This window comes from Berghia stephanieae, chromosome 3, assembly GCF_034508935.2.
Source record: "Berghia stephanieae isolate SIO BIC M18660-M18661 chromosome 3, UCSD_Bste_1.3, whole genome shotgun sequence".
NCBI lineage: Eukaryota > Metazoa > Mollusca > Gastropoda > Nudibranchia > Aeolidiidae > Berghia > Berghia stephanieae.
Window position 1 is genome coordinate 51,220,373 of NC_088362.1, and position 22,266 is coordinate 51,242,638.

Sequence of the window (22,266 nt, forward strand, 5' to 3'; positions counted from 1 at the left end):
CAATAAATAAGAAAAAGTATGTTTGCCAAAATCTCTATTTAATTTAGTGTTCACTGGTTTATAAGGTGGGCTCATTTGAATTAGCCCGACCTAGTGCTAGAGAGGCCAGACAGCAAAATCGGAGTTCACTGTCAGGCGACAAGACGATGAGATGACGATGTGGGCGGAGTGGAGTGGTTTGAGGGGGGGGGGGGGGGGTTGATAAAAAGAACAGGAGCGTATCCTGGTTTATGTATTACGGGGTGCATGGTGATTCGCAATCTATCAAAAAATACACACAAATTGATTTCAGTACGAAGTATCAAGTTTAAGTAATAACTTTTGAAATTATCTAATTTAAATTAGATTATTTCGGACCTAGTAATACAGCATATAACTTGAAAAAACAGGCTGGTATTTGCCCACCCTGCCCATTATTACCAGCCGTCCCTGGGTTAAGTCAACGTTACTTCATGCGCAAAGTCATGCTGCCATTTTTTAGAAATTCGGGGAATTCCAAGACTCAAAAAGAATCCTACGTTTTCTCTAATTCCATGGATGTTCTCACTTACCAATGACCCAACACTTTGACGCTGTCGGCGAGTTCATCCACTTTAAAGATTTTACTCTATGAAGATCAAAGAGGATCAATATCGCACTGACCGCACTCAGCCAGAAAGACAGAAATGGGAAAAACAGGCTGGAAATGAAGATGAAAAAAATATTGATTGAAGATTATGAAACATAATTCTGAAATACAATCAATAGAATCTTTGAAATTGATTTACGCGTTAAAAAAAATAATCAAGTTGTTGCCTTATTTTAAGCAATTCGCAAAATTCATTTTATTCATTCTTGGAGGACTGAAATATCCCAGACGTCAGCCGCAGTGCAGCGCCGTAAAATGAGAAAGCGATTTAAGCTTCCTGTTAAAGAAAAAAAACAATCAAACAAACAACAAAAGTAAAATGCCATAAAATTCCAAATAAAATACTTTCATAATTGTCTATTCTTGATGTAAAATGTCCCTCCTTGAGAAAAAAAAAAACAAACAAATATGCACATCAATAAATATATAAAAGGAACAAAACACCCCACCTATCCCTATAACAAAACCCGACGTGCACTTATGTGCAGGTCTAATAACACATAGGCTTATTTTTGTAATGGGAATATATACTTGCGATCAAGAGAAAGTATTCACATTTAAAATCGTCTTTACTTTTTTACCCGTTGGAGTAGACATCGTGCTAACATCGCGTAGATTGATGGATGGTATCTTGCATTGTGTTTTCCTGCCTTGAAAATGTTTCAAGACGACACGAATGGTAAAAAAAAAAATCTACACACTTCCTGTCCAGAGTAAGGGGCTAAAAGGTCAGTTTAGCACGTGCGCGACGTGGTGTCGCGAATTTCAAGTCAAAAACAAAAACATCAACTATCGGTAAACAGAAAGTATAATGGTAAACAACTCAGTGGAAAATCATTCGCCTACGCCAACGGATAAAAAAGTAACGACGATTTTAAATATGTATGCTTTCTTTTGATCGCAAATATATAAAAAAAATGACGCAAAATATTGCCCATTACAACAATGTTAAACTAGGCCCATTATTACGTTCGGATGTCAGACCTGCATATATGTACATGTCGACAAAATCAAAAATTTTAAACAAAGATAATACCATCATGAGATTTTGAATCTAAAGTAATTATCAGAATTGCCCGATGGAAAGTGTCCCATGCCATGATATGTTGATGTTAAATAAAGCGTATATTATCATCACTAAGTCTTTTAAAGGAAATTCTTCTTCTTCTTCTTCTTCTTCTTCTTCTTCTTCTTCTTCTTTTATTATTATTATTATTATTATTATTATTATTATTATTATTATTATTATTATTATTATTATTATTATTATTATTATTATTATTATTATTATTATTATTATTATTATTATCATTATTATTATTATTATTATTATTATTCCTCCTCCTCCTCCTCCTCCTCCTCCTCCTCCTCCTCCTCCTCCTCCTGCTCCTCCTCCTCCTCCACCACCACCTTCTCCTCCTCCACCACCGCCTCCTCCTCCTCCTCCTCCCCCTCCTCCTCCTCCTCCTCCAGAATTACCCGAATGAAAGTGCCCCATGCCATGGTGAATAAAGCGTATAGATAGTATGCAGATGACGTCACTCAGGCCTTTGTTTTTGTTTTTGCCATCCGCGTTTGTGAGTTGTTCTCACTAAACTGTATTAACTAGACTATAAAAGTTCATGGTTACACAGAGTTTGTGTGTTGGTCCGTTCTACTTCCGGATGGCAATGTTGTGAACTCCTTGGCCAAGCGCATTCTATCTATATTATCATGACTAAGGCTTTTAAAGGAAATTCTTCTTCTTCTTCTTCTTCTTCTTCTTCTTCTTCTTCTTCTTCTTCTTCTTCTTCTTCTTCTTCTTCTTCTTCCTCCGCCTCCTCCTCCTCCTCTTCTTCTTTTTCTCTTCTTCTTCTCTTCTTCTTCTTCTTCTTCTTCTTCTCTTCTTCTTCTTCTTCTTCTTCTTCCTTCTTCTTCTTCTTCTTCTTCTTTCTTCTTCTTTTCTTCTTTTTTGCGTTCTCTCGAAAGAGATCAAAGCTGGATCCCATGTTGGTGACGAATTCGACAGTTCTCCAAAGGTCATCGACATTGTCAGAGGGTTTTGCTGTGATCTGCACATGAGCCTCGGGGCGTGTCAGCATCTATTTCTATCTAATATATTTGATATACATCCGCTTTAGCAAATGAACCTAATACATTCTAAAATAGTAGGGTAAGTTTTGCTTGAAGCTAGGAAATGTTTAAATACTAAAGAAAATAGGAAAAGGGAAAGGCGAAGGCAGTAAACAGTACAAACAATATCCCTTTCAGATAGAAATATTTAAAAATAATTTACAAAAAAATTCCATTTGGATGAATAAAGTACATTATTATTATTACGCAAAACAAACTTTTTAAAAAATCGGTAAAAATAAAAAAAAATGCAGGGAGAATTATTGCAAACGATATATTTTTGTGTTCCCTGGTCGGTTGAACATCAATATGTCTGAGATGAGTGCCTCGGAAATGTTATAGATAGAATAAAGTTGACGTCACTCAGGCCTTTATTATTGTTTTTTTTGCCATCCACGTATCCAGACTATAAAGTTCATAGTTCTACATAGTTTGGTGTGTTGGTCCGTTATACTTCCGGATGGCAATGTTGTGACCTTCTAAACTTCTTAGCTAAGGAATGTTAATGGCGGGTCAGTGAGTTCAGATATGAACATTTTCTAGAATTACATTTCTATTGGTCTGTATTGTTGATGCCCCCTCACCCACTACCACCAACATAAAAATATGATTAATTTTTTCATTTCGCACGTGCTGATTATATATTTAAATCATATTACCAGAGTACGACAGAACAGTACATAAACGATAAATAGAACAAAATTAATACATTTTATTCAAAGAATATCCTTAGGCTTGTGATCTAGTAGTATGCCACTCGTCTTGCGAGTAATCGGCCCTTTACATATATTTTCTCTCCTTACCCAGGTGTAAAATGAGTACGTCATCGATGTTAGAGTTACTCTGTTTAAAAATGAATATGGCCTAACGGGCTGAATGTCTCGTCATGCATGTTAAGTGTTATTATTATTATTATTATTATTATTATTATTATTATTATTATTAACTAAGGTTTGTTTTGTTTTTTTACAAAAATTCCAATTCACCTGCAAAAGATGTTGATCTGACACAAGCCTGTGAGGATGTAGACGGGGACGCCTTTCTGAAATAACCAATTGACCATAAGCGTGGACAAGAATCCAATTGAAGAAATGCAAGTACCCACTAAAAAATGGGAAAAGAATTTCTTCTTCAGACGTGTCTGTGTCAAAACAACGGTGGTGAAAATAGATCCAAAAATGCCTGTTGATGACATCAAAAAAACGTTTATTTTAGGCAATTGCCAATGTAACTCATACAAGAATATATTTTCATCAACAAATCAGATAAGTAAAATCAATAATAAAGCAAGGCAAACAATGAAAATACAGTACTAATAACAGCTATAATAATAATAATAATAATAATAATAATAATAATAATAATAATAATAATAATAATAATAATAATAATGATAATAATAATAATAATAATAATAATAATAATAATAATAATAATAATAATAATAATAATAATAATAATAATAATAACAATAATAAAAACAATAATAATAATAATAATAATAATAATAATAATAATAATAATAATAATAATAATAATAGTGATAATAATGATAATAATAATAATAATAATAATAATAATAATAATAATAATAATAATAATAATAATAATAATAATAATAATAATAATAATAATAATAATAATAATAATAATAATAATAATAATAAAGAGGATTTTTTTTTAAATTAAAGAGCAACCGGCACAAACAAATCGTACCATCGTTAACTTATAGCCTGACGCTGACCAAAAAAATGACGTCAAAATGCCAGTCTTTGGCCACAAACGAAAACAAATCGTGAGTTGTTCAGCCAATGGGACCACTTGTTTCCATGAGCAGTTCTAATCACAACTCACTAGGCGGTGCAAAAACCAAATAATGACGTCAAAATGCCAGTCTTTTTGGGTTTCAGTGTCAGGCTATAACCTAACGATGGCTACGAACAAACACGATCCAACCAATGTCAAATACTTTCTGTGTCCTTTTAATGAAGTTTGATATCCTGCAAAACTTCATCTGTTTCCTAATGTTTTTTTTTTCATTTCCTGAACTTAGTCATCCTGCTCTTTTTCCATCTCATTCTTCTGTTTCGCCTCGTCTTTATCTTATTATTATTATTATTATTATTATTATTATTATTATTATTATTATTATTATTATTATTATTATTATTATTATTATTATTATTGTCATTATCCTTATTATTACCTTATCATCATCATCATCATTATCATCATCATCATCATCACCATCATCATCATCACCGTTATCATCATCACCATCATCATCATCATCATCATCATCATCATCATCATCATCATCATCATCATCATCTTGATTAATAAAGAAAAAAATTTCGAATAAAATCTTACTTCACAATTTGCATTAAACTCATAATATGACAACATTAAAATCATTCCTTTTTACCTCACACAGAGTCTGATTGTATAGATAGTATGCCATTGACGTCGTTCAGGTCTTTGTTATTGCTTTTTGCCATCCGCGATTATGAGTAATTTTCACTAAACTGTATTAACCAGACTATAAACGTTCAAGGTTACACATAGTTTTGTGTGATGGTCAATTATAATTCCGGATGGCAATGTTGTGAGCTTCTTAGACAAGCGCATACTATTTATACCAACCGAATGGAAGACATGACTTTGTTTACGTCTAGAACTCATTCGTGTAAAGGTAACATTGGAGTGACCCGACACATTAACGCCCATCAGTTCGTCGCTATCGTTATGTTATAGATAGAATGCGCTTGGCCAAGGAGTTCACAACATTGCCATCCGGAAGTATAACGGACCAACACACAAACTCTGTGTAACCATGAACTTTTATAGTCTGGTTAATACAGTTTAGTGAGAACAACTCACAAAGGCGGATGGCAAAAACAATAACAAAGGCCTGAGTGACGTCATCTGCATACTATCTATAGCCTGACACTGAAATCCAAAAGGACTGGCAGTTTGCCGTAATTATTTGGTTTTTGCACCGCCTAGTGAGTTGTCGTTAGTAGAGCTCATGGAAACAAGTCATTTCATTGGTTGAACTATTGAATACAACTCACGGTTTGTTTTCTTTTGTGGCAAAAGACTGGCATTTTGACGTCATTTTTTGGCCAGTGTCAGGCCATAACTTTACGAAGGCCACGATCAGTGTGCTGAATGAATGTCATAAAATTGAGTTACATTTAATTGACACGTCACGTACTGGCTCTATAGAATTATGTGTCACAGACAAAGAAGTCCTTTGAAAAAAAAAAAGATTCACTCAATTATACGACAATTAGCACACTGATTACTATGCACATGTTGGGACAATTACCCCGTTAACTTTGATTATTGCCTATGTTCATGTCTCTGTTCTCTTTGATATTGGAAGTATGGGGTTAAAACTCACCATTCGGACGACAACCTCACTCGGATTAGGTAATAATATTATAAAACCCCTCTTCTGCTGGTCTTAATAAATAGACCAGTCAAAAACAATGCACATTGACCGTTAACCTTCACCTCACACAGAACTGAACTTATATTGGGTTGTGTCACCATAACGAATTACGTCACTTAACTCTATCCTTACTAGCCATTTTCAGGATTTTCCCCAGAACTTTATACCTAACACAAAAATAGACTTCTTATCACTCTGACATAATAGCAGTAAGTCCTTGCGATAAATAATTTCTTTAGAAAGACATGCTCTACAACACGCTGTTCATTTTCTTTATTTTTTCTTTTTGATGTTCAAAAGAAATTTGAATAAGAAATATGTTGTTTGTATCGAAACGAATGTGGTGATTTTCCTATAGTTGGTAAGGAGAGTGTTAAGTAATTAAAACAAAGGGGAGTAATACGTGTGATTATTTTTGGACACTTTAAATTAAACTATAATCTAGATACTTCTAATCTCGACTTACTTGAAAATTATATTAACTCTTCTCTTATTTTCATACTTTCACTATGATTTTATGGGAAATTGTACAATTGGGGTGTTATAATACCGTTTTTGACCAATATTGAATATTTTGTAATATCTCGGAGATAGCCATCCTAAGGTTGGACTCATCCCTCAGTCAGAAAATCCAATAAAAGGTAAAACATCTGTGTATTGCATGTTTGTAAGTCTCTGTTATCTTTGATTGAAAAGTTTATATTATGTTGAAAATAGTGTCAAACAAAACGTGTAAACGTTTACTCACCTACGTAGACGAGTATGGGAACGAGGTATGTTTCCACGCATGCAATCATGAGCAAGAAATTTGTATAGTCTTTTGTCCCTTGATCTAACACGGTTAAATTCATTTTCCAACGTGTCTGAAGACAAAGAATAAAAATGTTGAATATAATAATTCAAGGCTCACCTTTTATTGTTAAACAATCTGAAAGAACGTTTTGAGGGATAGTTAGATATAGGAGGCAAAAGTCGTGGCAATCTACCTTCATCTCTTCGGGTTCAAAATTCCTTGGAAGTGTAGATTACACATTGAATCAAAAGGTTGCATAACTATTTTAGTAGCAGGGTGTATAGACAGATTCATATGATTACGCGGCGTAAAAGAGCGAGGATGGATGGTCTTTGTTGACGAAAAGAATTTATTTAGTCTAGAAAATATAGGATGGCATCACTATAAACCAGAGGATTAGTTGAACATTTGTGTTTCCCAGCCGTCCGCTAATAGTCTACCTCCATTACAATTTCCTTAAGGAGAGAAAGAGAGAGAGAGAGAGAGAGAGAGAGAGAGAGAGAGAAAGAGAGAGAGAGAGAGAGAGATCAGAGAGAGAGAGAGAGGGGGGGGAGAGAAAAAGAGATAGAGATAGATAGATATTAGATAGATAGATAGATAGATAGATAGATAGATAAGATATATATATATATATATATATAATATATATATATATATATATATATATATATATATATATATATAGAGAGAGAGAGAGAGAGAGAGAGAGAGAGAGAGAGAGAGCTGATTCAATATTTAGAGCATCGAGACCAATCAAGTCCGGCTTGTTCTGGTTTGAATGGCCAGGATTTGAGCCCAAATTCCCTTAAAAAAGAACCTTTTTTCTCAATAAGACCAATTTATTCATTTTTTTTAAACAGATGGAAATGCGACACTGAAGAAAGAATTCGGTGAAGACAATAAAAAAAAAAGAAAGAAAACAAAACAAAAAAGTAAATCTCTCTTGAAACGTACAGTCGATTTAGCTGCTCGGGCGTAAAATGGAGCTCTGAGGAATTTGCCATCATTGAATTAAAAACCCCAGCAATCAGTAAATTGGTTTGCTGGAGTATGGAATGACTCGTTTTTAAAGATGTAGGGGTTTATCGTTCAGGCTTGACTAAGACGCTAAAACCAAATGGTTCACCGAGTTTTCCGTAAAGTGAGTTTTCCAAATTACTGAATACAAAAATAAAAATTATCTGGAGCCTAATCCAACTATTAGGATTGTATCCAACGTGCTCTTATTTGCAGGTCTGATGGTTATGGAAATACTCTTTGAACAACGCAAAATATTTCCATAACAATAATGTTAAAGCAAGCCCATAACTGCGTTCGGTTATCAGACCTGCAAATGCGTGCACCTCAATTGTACCCCCAATTGTCTATCACCTCTAATGTATATCAAATATGTGAATGGTTTTTAAGAAGTTGGGCCATTTCGATCTAAATAGAAAAGCTCATCTCTAAACGGTCACTAATATGTATTTTTAATAGGGTGATTTCTGTTTCATCCCCATGAACCACGCGTTTCAATTATCTACGTTTGTGTTTGAGTTAAGATTGTTTTGGCAGGTTAAATTTGTGAGTATTGGACTGCTATGCATACCATTTATAGATATTTGTTTTGTATGAGGTGAGGACAAATCACATCTCTGGCTGGCAAAGACTGATACATAAATAACAAGTGTCGAGTAAAATAAATGAATCCACTTCCACTACCGCGACCTAATCAACTGTCGTAACAACTAATCCATTGAAACTTCACTCCAAGGAAATTATAGCGAGAATTTCTTGTCTAAAACCAATGCCGAAAGCAATATTTACCTGAATTAAAAAAATTAAAAACAGACGATAAAACATAGAACGAGGAAGAACACGATTTTATAATTAAAGTTTCCAGTGTTGTTGATTTATTGTTGACATCCCCGTATTTGACATCAGACTTCAAATCTTTTATTCCATAATATCATTTCCTTGACAAAACTCGACAAAAATATTGTTTGTCTTTCATTTTGATCAGAAAAAACTGTACTTGTGGCTATGTGGTCATGTGGTATGACACTTGCCTTCGAATCGGAAGGTCCTGGCTTCGAATCCTGTTCTGGGCAGTGCATAGATGAGTCTTTAGAAAAGGATTTCTATTCACTTCCTCTCACCTTTCTCAGAAGTAAAATGACTACCTGATCGTTAACAACTTTGCCTCTGGAGGAAATAATTTTAATATCGCCTAACAGGAGTCATGTCTCGTCCTACATATCAAGTGTTGCTATTGCCTAGTATGTAACCCCTTGTAAAGTACTTTGAGCAGGTTTAGTGGATATTGCGCTTGGTTTACACACAAAAAAAGCAATATCCACTAACACGCTCAAAGCGCTTTACAGGGGATTCCTGATCAACAGCAACACTTAACATGCAGGACATTACATGAGGCCTGTTAGACAATATTTCATTTTTTTCTCCCGGATAATGATGACAACGCTGTTAAAGATGAATATCATCTTAGAAAGATCTGAAAATCGCGACTCTGCCATCTGCGGGAGTAATTTTTACTCGAAATATCGGTCCTTTAAAACTACCGGTATTTTCTTCATAATTAAACTAGAAATATATTTCTTGCACAGTTTAAAAGTGCTATTCTTCTTCTTCTTCTTTCTTTGATTAGCGATGCTTGAAATAAATGCTTCATTGGTTCACGGAAATTACGATGTTTTGATTGCCAAAATCCCTTTGGCACCCTCCATTGAGGCTGAATTACGCCAATGATTGGATTTATTCACATTTGGTACCAAAATGATGGCGAAAGAAAAATCTTTCTTTTGGTATAATTTTCAATTATGTTGCAGTAGTTAAGCTTTAAAATTATTTTTTTAAAAAATGAAATCCAAGGAAAAAGAACAACTTATTATTTTCTGTAATAAAGCCAAAAGCCACCCAAAGCCGTCACATCCTTTTGCATGTTGTCACAATTACATATTTAGCATTTGGTTGAATAAATGCAGAATTCTTTTTCCGTGTAAAATTTTTAATTACGTTGTAAAGTTTGTAAATTAAAAGAAAAACAACAAATAATGATGACTCCACTTTCGTCCAGACGCCCCTTGGGCAGTTTTTAAAATGATTGCATATATTGAATATTTACATGCCCTATTATATTCCTTAGTTCATATTTAATATCCAAAAGAAATAATAGATTTTCTGTCTGCATTTCTAATATCATTAAAACCAATTCAACCCATATATAGAGAACATATCGCAGACTTTGTCGTAAACAGATTTAGGATCAGTAATGGATTTTGAACGTGTCACATTTTAATAAGCTTGATGAAAGTTGAAAATTAAGGTGAGGTTAAAGGATGAATTTTAAGCGAGACTACGGCAAAATGGAATACATTATTTGCCTTTGGACGGAAAATAGGAAGCTTTATCTTACAATCATGATTTTCAGATGAAGTCGAGACTTTTTTATGTCCCCCGTGTCCTCCCAGCAGTGATTGGGTAGCTGGGTATGTTCGACTTCGTGGAAAGTTCTTTGAGATTAGCGTGCTATCCAAAGGGTAGCAAACAATTGCTATTGTTATAGAAACTGGGATGAGCTTCAGCATAATAGCTTTGAACGACTATTTTTTATTTTCAAATAAATTAGAGCTTTTATCTTGTGCAATATTAACTATAAGTGCTCAAAGCAGTTTATTAGAGCCCCAAGCCAACAGCAACACTAAATATTATTGAAGACAAGACCTTCAACTGGTAATACTCTATTACAATTTTTTTCAACATTGCCAACACTGTTGCCGACCAGATAATCAATTTACACCTGAGTAGGGTGAGAAAATGTAACGAAAAAGATTTTTTCAAGATTTTATTTTGTGCAACTCACAGTCGGACTCGAACCGATGACTCACAGGTCGCAATCCAAATCTAATGCTACTGGACAACTAAGCTACATTAAATTTTGCATCATTTCATTGGAGACATTACAATATGTCTTCTGAATGTAAATCTGGGGAGTGAGTTGAAAAGAAGCAATCAGGTTGTCATTAGAACAACGGTACAAAAAGATAACCCCCAAAAATATCCAAAGATGAAAAAGAGATTACAAATTAAGTTGGTTTTTTTTTTTTAACAGAAAGTTGTATTCTGAAAAATTGATTTTTTAAAACCGTTTTGCGTGGAATCACAAGATAGGTGGTCGGGTTAGAAATATTGTTTCACTCGTCACTACCGTCATAGAGAAATTTTCAGAAGTCTCCGCGTCTCTGTCCCAAACACGAGCCAAAACCAACGTGTTCTTATTTGCAGGTCTGATAACCCAATAAATTGTTATAAGTTCATTGTTGAAATCGAATTACTCTCGAACCAACGCAAAATTTTGTCCATTTCAACAATGTGAACAAAAGCCTATATCTAGATAATTGCGTTCGGTTAATAGACTTGCTAATATGACAAAGAAGTGGTGACGTCACATCTTCAAATCTTCCGGTTTCAAACTCCTTGGAAATGTGTATGTAACCAGTCCTTTGGAGGACTAATAATGAATAAGTTTCACATTGAATGACAAGGGGCATGTGCGGCTATATGGTCTAGTGGTATGACACTCGCTTTCGGATCGGAAGGTCCTGGGTTCGAGCCTCGCCTTCGGCGCATAGTTGAGTTCTTGGAAAAGGCTCTTTACTCACATTCTCTCACCGTACTCAGGTGTAATATGAGTACCTGGCCGTTAACAGCGTTGTCTTTGTCCGAAAAATTATAATACCGCCTAACAGGCGTCATGTCCCGTCCTACATGTTAAATGCCACTGTTGACCAGGGACCCCATTGCAAAACGCTTTGAGCACATTTAGTGGATATTGCGCTTTATAAAGCTCAATTTCTTTTTTTTAAAAAGGGGAATACTATTTTAGTTACAGGGTGCATAGGAAGATTCTTAGGACTACGGGTCGAGGGGGGGGGGGGGTAATCCTTCTTTACGACTAGCACATTTAGGGTAGAACATCAGATACTATCACTCTGAAACCAGAAGATCCATTACACAGAGTGTGTATCCAGTCCCTGGAAGAGTGGTTTTACACTTTTAATGATCTTTGAACCAGTTTTTTGACATCAAACTTTGGTTTCTTATAATGTATGTGCACATAGGATACAACCCATAAGGGCTCGATTGGCGAAGGATATGATAAGATATACTTTATTGATCCTCGTATGGAAATTATAGGGAGACTTGGATGATCCAAATAACCCCAAAACGGTGTTTCTCTATAGAAGGAACACAGTTGACACCACTCAACTCTTTGTCATCACTTTTCGACAGTCTGTCAGTGATTTGTTATCACTAAATTATATGAATCAGACTGTAAACGTTAAGGCTACTCACGGTTTTATGCGCTGTTATGTTTAATTTGGCCGGCGGATGTTGTGATTATTTTAGTTAAACGCATAGCATAAAAAGTCACCACAGTCATCACTACGAGCGGCTGGGTACAACCGTGACCTTCGTAAAGTTATGGCCTGACACTGAACAAAAAATTGACGTCAAAATGCCAGTCTTTTGCCACAAAAGAAAACAAATCGTGAGTTGTATTCAATAGTTCAACCAATGAAATAAACTTTTTTCCATGAGCACTACTAACGACAACTCACTAGGCAGTGCAAAAACCAAATAATGACGTCAAAATGCCAGTCCTTTTGGATTTCAGTGTCAGGCTATAGATAGTATGCAGATGACGTCACTCAGGCCTTTGTTTTTGTTTTTGCCATCCGCGTTTGTGAGTTGTTCTCACTAAACTGTATTAACAAGACTATAAAAGTTCATGGTTACACAGAGTTTGTGTGTTGGTCCGTTATACTTCCGGATGGCAATGTTGTGAACTCCTTGGCCAAGCACATTCTATCTATAGATAGTTCGAAGATGACGTCACTTAAGTCTTTGTTATTGTTTTTATTTTGCCATCCACGTTTATGAGTAATGCTCACTGAACTGTATTAACCTGACTATAAACGTTCATGGATACACACAGTTTTGTGTGTTGGTCCGTTATACTTCCGGATGGCAATGTTATGAGCTTCTCAGCCAAGCGCATACTGTCTATAGCATAACGATGGCTACGGTACAACTCTCTTGTTATTAAACATTCAGTTTCTCATGCTGCCACATTGTAGGAATGAATCTTAAATCCTGCTTTTTAAAATATTGGCGTCATATTATTGTCTTTGTAGTCCCTGATCATCTACCCGTTGTCATCGTTTACTTTTAGATAGTTCGAAGTTGACGTCACTCATGTCTTTGTTATTGTTTTTTTTTGCCATCCGCGTTTATGAGTAATTCTCACTAAACTGTATTAAACAGACTATAAACGTTCATGGTTACACACCGTTTTGTGTGTTAGCCAGTTATATTTCAGGATGGCAATGTTGTGAACTCTTTAGCCAAGCGCATACTATCGGTAGCCTCGCACTTGAACCCTCTAAGACTAAAAGTTTCACGTCATTTTTTAGGTTTGTGTAGCATCTAGTGAGTTGTCGATAGTGGAGCTCAAGGAAACAAGTGATTCTACTGGTTGAATATTGAATACAACTCATGATTTGTTTTCTTTTGTGGCCAAAGACTTGATTTTTGACGTCATTTTTTTGGTCAGTGTCAGGCTATAAGTTAACGATGGCTACGATCTACCACACTACACAAATAAACAAACCATTTGACTTCCTTGATTTATGCACAATATCAAATAGAATGGAGACTAATTTAATTAATTATGGCAGATAACGTAGACATTTTGTGTTTACCTTTTGTCAACAATATACGATGAATAAATCATTAACGGCGAATGTATATTCAAGAAACTTATATTTTTCCACATAGGAAACAAAAGTATGATGTCAAAAACTGATTCATATCTCATTGGAAGTGTGAAACCACTCTTCCAGAGGACTAAATACATACCTTGTGTAAATGATCTTCTGGCTTCACAGTGATGGCATCGTATTTTCTAGACTAACTATATGCTGGTCGTCAATAAAGATCATCCATCCTCGCTCTTACACGTCCCGTCGTAACCCTTCGAACATGCCTAAACATCCTACTACTAAAATAGTGACGTAACCTTTCCATTATTGGTCCATACACACTTCCCAGGATTTTGGAACCGTAAAAGTAAAAGGTGTAACGTCAAAACTTTTCCTCCCTATTACTATTGAATATTACTGGGAATATAAAGAAAATGAAATGGTATTAGTTTATGCACATCAGACGGCCAGAATGCTATTCACGATCCCTGTAGTTTGTATCATATCCGACACGAAGGTTGTTAAAACGCTATTTTGCAAGATCAGACAATCAAAGATCTTGAAAACATCGTGATATATTGTGTCCGACAGAAAAGAGTTGGAATAACATCAATAATATACGAGAAGCTGACTTCCAAAACATGCTAAGTTCCATTTTTATAATTTTTAAGAAAACTGCAATTTCGTGTCATATATTTAGTGACTTACAACAGGAAAATACTTGTCTTGTGTGCCTCATAAAATGAGTATACTAAAACTCCACAGTTTCTCTGGTGATTCTATGAATTCCACAAAATTGCTTGAGATTGTTAACTCATTGTCTATCAGGAAGTGACTTAGGACGTTTTGAAAGCCTCCTACTGATATAAATCTGCCCAGACGGAACAATCCGAAAACAATTCATCGGAGTGTTATATGCCAAGTCGAGTTAGTCATAAAAACATCATTTGTCCTGTCCTGTAACGCAAATTGTGCTATTTATATATAAATTTAAAGAGTTCTCGCGCACCATATTTCCTCGCATTGGCATTTCTCGGTGAAATATTCATAGAGAGGATGCGATTGATGTCATTAATAAGAAATCCAATGATTAAAACGTGCCAGAAGACAACAGACAAAAACAAAAAACTTTTTGGCGATGAGGATTCGAACCCACGACAATATTGCTACGACAACCCCGCCTGGCCGCGAGAGGGACGTTATGCAATCGAGGCCGTCCATCACTCAAAAACAAAATGATTTAGCTTTGTTGTAATGGACAATATTTTGAGTCGTTTTGAGATTATTCCCATTACAACAATGACCCCATAACAATTTGAGGTTATCAGACCTGCAAAGAAGAACACGTTGGATGCGGTCTAACGAGAATGATGTATTGGTGGAAAGGCAGCATAATCCTCGAATACAACAGAAAAAGAGAAAGGAAATGTGTATTACGTCGTCTTACCTGAATCATTTGACAAGACGCCAAATCCCGACAGCACATGGCGAGTCGCCAGAAATATCAAAGTAATGTCAATGCTTCAATAATTACTATTTAACACATCCTTTGTTTCATCATCAAAATCACTGTTCAGGAAGGATTAGAAAGTACATAATATTATATCTTCCTTGTCCAGTGGATCTCTTATCCGTGTCTTTTTTCACAAGATAACCACGTTCATCTGAAAGAGTAGAGAAAGAGCAGAATGAGAATGAGGATGGTTTCATTGAACCTTATCCAAACATCGATCGATTTAAATGATCCTAATCTTGGCAAAAAAAACCCCTCAAACCAAGCAGTTCCTTGAAGACCTCTCGAGGTCCCAGGTTTGAGAGAATTTGCCCAGATAAGGATAATTTAAATCGATCGATGTGTGAAGGAGTTTTCTGGATAAACTTTTAAATACACATTTTTCCAGAGTATGAGAGTTAACTTATTGATTCTCAAACAATGTAGATCGTTTTTCACAGATCTGGAGAACACGTCGGGAATGTTACGGCCAAAATCAATGACGCTGCGGTAGATGTCTAGATGTAGCTTTAAATTAGCAATGTCTGTTTTGTAAACTAGCCAGCTAATTGTGAAAAGTCAACCCCGACGCAACTGTCAAGCCGAGTGTTGAGTTATTAAAACCAACAAATGAAGTCTGGGATTCTAATGAATGTCTGAATATGTGTGAAAGTGAGTGCTAGACAAAGGTGAAAGAAAAGTTCAAGAGAAAGGTCATCTGAAAAAAGACGCCTTTCTAAACTGTGGATCAAATCTCAGACCTCCTGATTATCGGGCAAACGTTTTACTGCCACGCTAAAGATGTTACAAAGACCATTTTTCTTGCGTTTTTTTTCTTTCGTTCTGCCTTGTTTGGCACTGACACATTTATACCCTTTTTAAATCTTGAATCAGAACCCGCTTCCTATTTATTAACTCGGGTATTTGGCAGTGAAAAAGACGAAAAGAAATAGACTGGTTATCTGTTTGAAGATATCAAATTAAGAAATTAAGGAGCAGGCACCCGTGTAAGATAAATACTTAACAAGTGTGTATGAGGGGTGCTAAAGGTGACAAAGCAAGAAAGAAAAATACAAGAAAAAGAAAACATCCCGAAAAATCAGTAGGCATTGACTGAGTTTTTGGGAATTTATCATGCAAAGCATTTATTAAAACCAAAATAATGAAGAAAAATACTAATGGTTTGGGATATAGCAGTGATTTGATGGTGAACCTAATCAGTTAGGTGCAGTACTCTGGGGAAACACGTATTTAATCATCTATCTAGAAGACTCGACCTTCAAATATCGATCGATTTAAATTACCCTGGGGGGGGGGGGGGGGGGGGAGGGGTCCCGATAGATCAGTTGGTAGAGCACTCGCTTCACAAGCAAAGAGGCCGAGATTGATCACAGGTGCAGTCGAGGTTGTTTTTTTTCTGAACGCCCCCCCCCCCCCCCACCCCACTGTCCATCCAGCAGTGATTGGGTAGCTGTGTCTGTTAAATCGGGTACGAAACAAAGCCACGATAATCCTATTGATTTAAACATTATTGTATAATTGATATGTTTACTTATTTCTTAAATACCGTACTTAATAAATAAAACAGTGATATTTACCGAAAATTGTCAAATTCACAATTAATGTTGGTTATATAGCTTTGTTTATCGATATATGAATTGCTATTTATAGAGTATATTATTTGTATAGTCCGTTTTATAATTTAGATCCAAGCTTAGAGAATTCTCTAGAACTGTCTGATGTATGTCACTGATGTTTGCATGTCTATTCCATATAGGTACCCTTGAATAAACAAAAATTATTGCTCTCACTCTTTAAATGCGTAGATTAACAATTTTGCTTATTTGGGCTATATAAAAAATGTCAAAGAATATTAACTTTAACATTCAGGAGCGTTAAAGTACAATGACATGACACAAAACGGTCATATATTCAAAATCAGTGGCGTCAAGTTGCAAAAATACCTATGTGTACATATTATATGCACGTATACCGTTTCCCCTTTTGTTCTAAACCCAACCAATTGCATGCTATATTTATATTTTAATGCAATTGTTGAACTTTGTGCGGGAATGGGACTGCCTACGGCCCATTAAAAGGTTTGATGGTAATTTTGAGGATTTTTATCTTGACTTATTCAAAATTATTATAAAAGTTGCTCCATTTTACGTTTTTTTTTTTTTTTTTGTTGAAAATATCAAAGTAAGAAACTAAGAAAAGGCACTGGTGTAAGATAAAGAACTGAACAAGTGTATGAAAGGTGTCAGACAAAGCAAGAGAGAAAATTACAAGACAAAAAAAATCCCGAAAAATCAGTTGACCTCGACTGGGGATCGAAACTCAGACCTTCTGATTACCAGTACGACATGCTACCATTACACCACAAAGGCTCCCAAAATCGATCTATCAAAACTACCCTTATCATATCCACCCAGCAGTGATTGGGTAGCTGGCTATGTTAGATATGGCGGAAAGTACTTGCGATAGACTATCCAAACGAATGCAAACATTCACGCTATAGAAACCGAAGTAAACTCTGGCTCCATTGGCCTAAAGGCATGAGAAAGACTACTTTTTAAATCTTGTTAAACACTCTTAAACCTGAAAGTGTGAATGTTTTTAAAGAGATGATGGTCATTTTAATCTATCGCTATTTGAAGTTTTCAAGGTAATTTTTGTTTAATGTGTTGGTTTCATTTTTACAGTAAAGCAGTGGAATTAAAATATAATATTTCATTGGCAGTTCTTTACAATCGTCTTCATTCAAACAAATAATACTATGTCAAACTAGGTCAAACACTCAGAGCAGCCACTAAAGAGAGCAAATTACTTCCCCAGGTACTTTGCCCGACAATGTTGAGATTTCTTGTTTGAAACCAATTTCAGATTTCGAGAACTGGAAGATGTCAATGTTGGACATTGAGATTCAGAGATCAGGCTATGACGAGGACAAAACACTTTTGAAGTTTTGGGCCAAATTCTGCAGTTTTATATTGTTATAGTTAAAGATTGAGAAGATCCTTAATTTGACGAAAAGGTTTAAATAATCTTTGTAAAAGTTGGGGAGGTTGGTGGGGGGGGGGGGGCATTTTAATACATCGATATATAAAGTGATATGTTGGCCCAAAATTAATGGATATGTTTTTATTTTTATACGACAGAGTGAGCAATGATAGGAAGAGGGGCAAGAGAGAGAGAGAGAGAGAGAGAGAGAGAGAGAGAGAGAGAGAGAGAGAGAAAATAGGTTGGGGGAAGAAGAAGAGGCTGAAGAAGAAGAAGAAGAAGAAGAAGAAGAAGAAGAAGAAGAAGAAGAAGAAGAAGAAGAAGAAGAAGAAGAAGAAGTAGGGTGGATGGATAAATGAAGATTAACGGGGAGAAGGTGAGGGATAGAAGATAGAATACGAGCGATTGAACCCATGCTTATGTGTTAAGTTGTTATACAAGTGGATGGATAATCCAACGGTAAGTATGAGAAGTTTACGTTAGACTGCCATATCCAAAAGGTAGCAAGTAATTGCTATTGTACATTTAAGCGGCAAAACAAACCCCCCAAAAATTGGAGAGACACTCAGGCTTCTGGGATCTAATATCTCTGAAGGACTATATTTTTGTGATCAAGAGTGGACGTTTCGATTGATCATTTGCCAGAATAATTAACTTGCGAGCAAGGAGAGCAGTCTACCTTTTATACTGTCATCTCTGCTAATACAGTGGTGATTGGGTAGTTGATGTTGTGAGGCCTTAGTGTAGATTATTGTCCTATCGAAGCAAATCAAGCAATTATTACTCATCATTAAACGTTGTAGAAACCGGGACCAAATTCAGATTGATAGACTAACGAGCAGTATAATTGTCCGTTTTACGCTGAAAATAAATAAATAAATAAATAAAAATAATAAATAAATAATAAATAAAAGTAATAAATATTAATATTACATAAATAAAGAAATAAAAATTTTGCCCATGATCTTACAGGTTCCAAAATGACACTGTCATAGTATAGTGGATTCTAATCGACGTGCATTATTCGCAGGTCGGCAGGCGAAATTGTTGCAGGACCTTTTTTGTAATGGAAATACTCTCAAACCAACGCAAATTTGTGTTAATTCCAACACATTTATAACACGCCCATTAGAGAGAACAAACGTATGATGTCAAAAAAACTGGTTTCAATCTCATTTGAAATTTAAAACCACTCTTTGAGTTTGTTTGTTTTTCAAATTGAACTTTTATATAGCGCAATATCTACTAAATGTGCTCAAAGCTCTTTACAAGGGTCTGGCCAACAGCAACATTTAACATTTAGGACGGAACATAACGACTGTTAGGCGGTGTTACAATTTTTTTGGACAGAGACAACGCTGTTATCGGCCAGGTACTCATTTTACACCTGAGTAAGGTGAGCGAATGTGAGTAAAGAGCGTTCTCCAAGGACTCAACTACGCGCCGAGCGAGGCTCGAATCCAGGACCTTCCGATCCGAAAGCGAGTGTTATACCACTAGGCCACATAGCCGCACTCTTTGGAGGACTGGATACAAACCTTTTGTAACTGATCTTCTGGTTTCGGATTGATGACATCTTATATTTTAGTCTTGATATATGCTGGTCGTTAATAAAGCTCATCGGTTCTCGTTCTTTTACGTCCCGTATTTATAAGAATCTGCCTATAGCTCTTGTCAATAAGATACTTATGCCACCTTATGATTCAACATGCAACCTATTCATTATTAGTCCTCCGAAGGATTGGTTACATACACACTTCCAATGAGTTTGGGACCGGAAGATATGCGTTCCGTTCGGTTATCTGACATGAAAATAATATGTGCTTGCAGTTATTGCTTTGAGGAAATAGAGGACTCCGAACCCTTGGATGGATTTTGCTAATCGTATTCTGTGATGAACGACTGAGAGGACTTAAGCTGCTAAATCCATTATAGACTAAGATGAATCTTCACTGAACCGGCGAACACAATTAATTAGTCATTTTTTGGTGAAAATCCTGCTTTTGAAATATTAAAGCATAGCCACTTGTGAGTTTTGAGTAAGACAAAAATTAACGAAACAAAAAAACAACTTTGCTGACATCGGTGATAATAAAAATAGTCCGCCTTAATTGACAGAGCCTGAGTATATCCCGGTTTCTTTAGTGTTAAACGAACAATAGCGATTACTTGCTACCCTTGGATAGGAAAATATCACAAAGTACTTTCCGCCAGATCGAACAGACCCAGTTATCCAACCTTTTCTGTTTGGACATAACGCGTGATGCGAGTGCTTTACCAACTGAACTATCGAGACCACCGACATCGATGATCATAAGCTTATCAACAAATATTCATAGAAAGAAATAACATAGAACGATGCCTGTGTTCTCTTTTTCTGGTAAATTTTGTTTAGACTTTTCAAATTTTCATTGTCCCGTTTATATCCTTAAGGTTGACACTGACAATAAATATTAAATTTGACCATACAAATTCTTCGTCCGCCATGAAAACATTATCTCTTCTTTTTTTTTTAACCAGTTAACTGCGGTGCTCTGGAAAAATACCTATTTTAAAAAATGGCCAGAAAACTCCTCTTTCAAATTTCGATCGATCTAAATTGACGCTCATCTTGGCAAAAACTCTCAAACCTGGTTCTTTTTTTTTGTTTTTGTCAAGATAAGGGTCATTTAAATCGATTGATATTTGAAAGACGAGTTTTCAGGCCCAGTTTTTAAAGAAACGTCTATTCAAAGCAAACAATAGTGCACAAGGGAAGTGGCCTCTTAAAACAAAGGGTTTAACTGGCAGATAAGATCAATGTTATGACATTGGGCTTTGGAATCAAACGAAAATAGTACCAAATGTAAAGTATTAGCAGAAGGAGGAGTAGTAGAAGAAGAAGAAGAAAGAGAAGAAGAAGAAGAAGAAGAAGAAGAAGAAGAAGAAGAAGAAGAAGAAGAAGAAGAAGAAGAAGAAGAAGAAGAAGAAGAAGAAGAAGAAGAAGAAGAAGAAAAATACGAAGAAGACGAAAATGAAGAATATGAAGAGGAGAAGAAGAGGAGAATGAAGAATTTAGAATGAGATGGATGGATATATATAATATATATATATATTATATATATATATATGTAATAAATAAATTATTTTATATATATATATATTATAATGTGTGAGTATTTTTGTGGAAGTCTGTGTGCGAGTGTGTGTATGTGTGTATGTGTGCGGTGTGTGTGTGTGTGTGTGTGCGTGAGTGTGTCTGTGTGAACATATGTAGAAAGTAGAAACAGAAACTAGTCTTTCCGAACCATTTATTTATCCTGGTTTCTATAGCGTGAAACGGACAACAGCAGAGATATTTCTCCATGCCCCCCCCCCCCCCCCCTCCCACTGTCCGCCCAGCAGTGAAACTCTGAGGGTGTAATGGCTGTGAAGAACTACTGTATAAAAGCAAAACTATGTAACCATTAAAAAAAAAAGAAACATATAATCCATATCATTAAGGTCATAAATTAAAATGCCCCAAGAAAATCTTCTTTAAACATATCATTAAGGACATAAATTAAAATGCCCCAAGAAAATCTTCTTTAGATAAATATAGGAAATATAAGCATATATATAAAGACATTAGACCTACATCATTAAAGACGAAAAATTAAGGAGCAGGCATTGATGTAAGATAGAAATCTGAAAAGTGTGTAGGAAACATTGCAAGTAAGTCAAAGTAAGAAAGAAAAATAGTATAAAGAAGAAAATAACATCAATTTCATATAACCAGCCTGTCTTGATTAGGACGACGTTAGGCTAATTTTTTGGGATGTTTCTTTTTTCCTTATATTTTTCTTTTCTTTCTTTAATTTTCTCTGCTGGTTCTGTCGGTTTCATACATAACTTTTTCAGATCATTAATGATAAAAATTCAACCGTCCTATTAGAATATTTCACCTAATTTGAAAATGAATAAAATAAATTTTTGCCATTTTCTCAAGCTATAGAAGATATAACACGAAAATGGCTTTGAGCGATATGTGGCAGATTATTA

The 22,266-nt window shown here is 35.4% G+C and overlaps 1 protein-coding gene across 1 annotated transcript in view; it reads right to left on the reverse strand.

Annotated features, from left to right (window-relative positions):
* Positions 1-22,266, reverse strand: part of LOC144967957 (uncharacterized) — a 125,404-nt gene that overhangs the window by 52,430 nt on the left and 50,708 nt on the right. The window contains exons 2-5 of the mRNA XM_078905763.1: positions 15,199-15,415; positions 6,946-7,060; positions 3,727-3,922; positions 552-679 (exon numbers count right to left, since the gene is read on the reverse strand). Coding sequence (XP_078761889.1) covers positions 552-679; positions 3,727-3,922; positions 6,946-7,060; positions 15,199-15,237 — 478 coding nt within the window. The 5' untranslated portion in view covers positions 15,238-15,415. The remainder of the gene's footprint in view (positions 1-551; positions 680-3,726; positions 3,923-6,945; positions 7,061-15,198; positions 15,416-22,266) is intronic.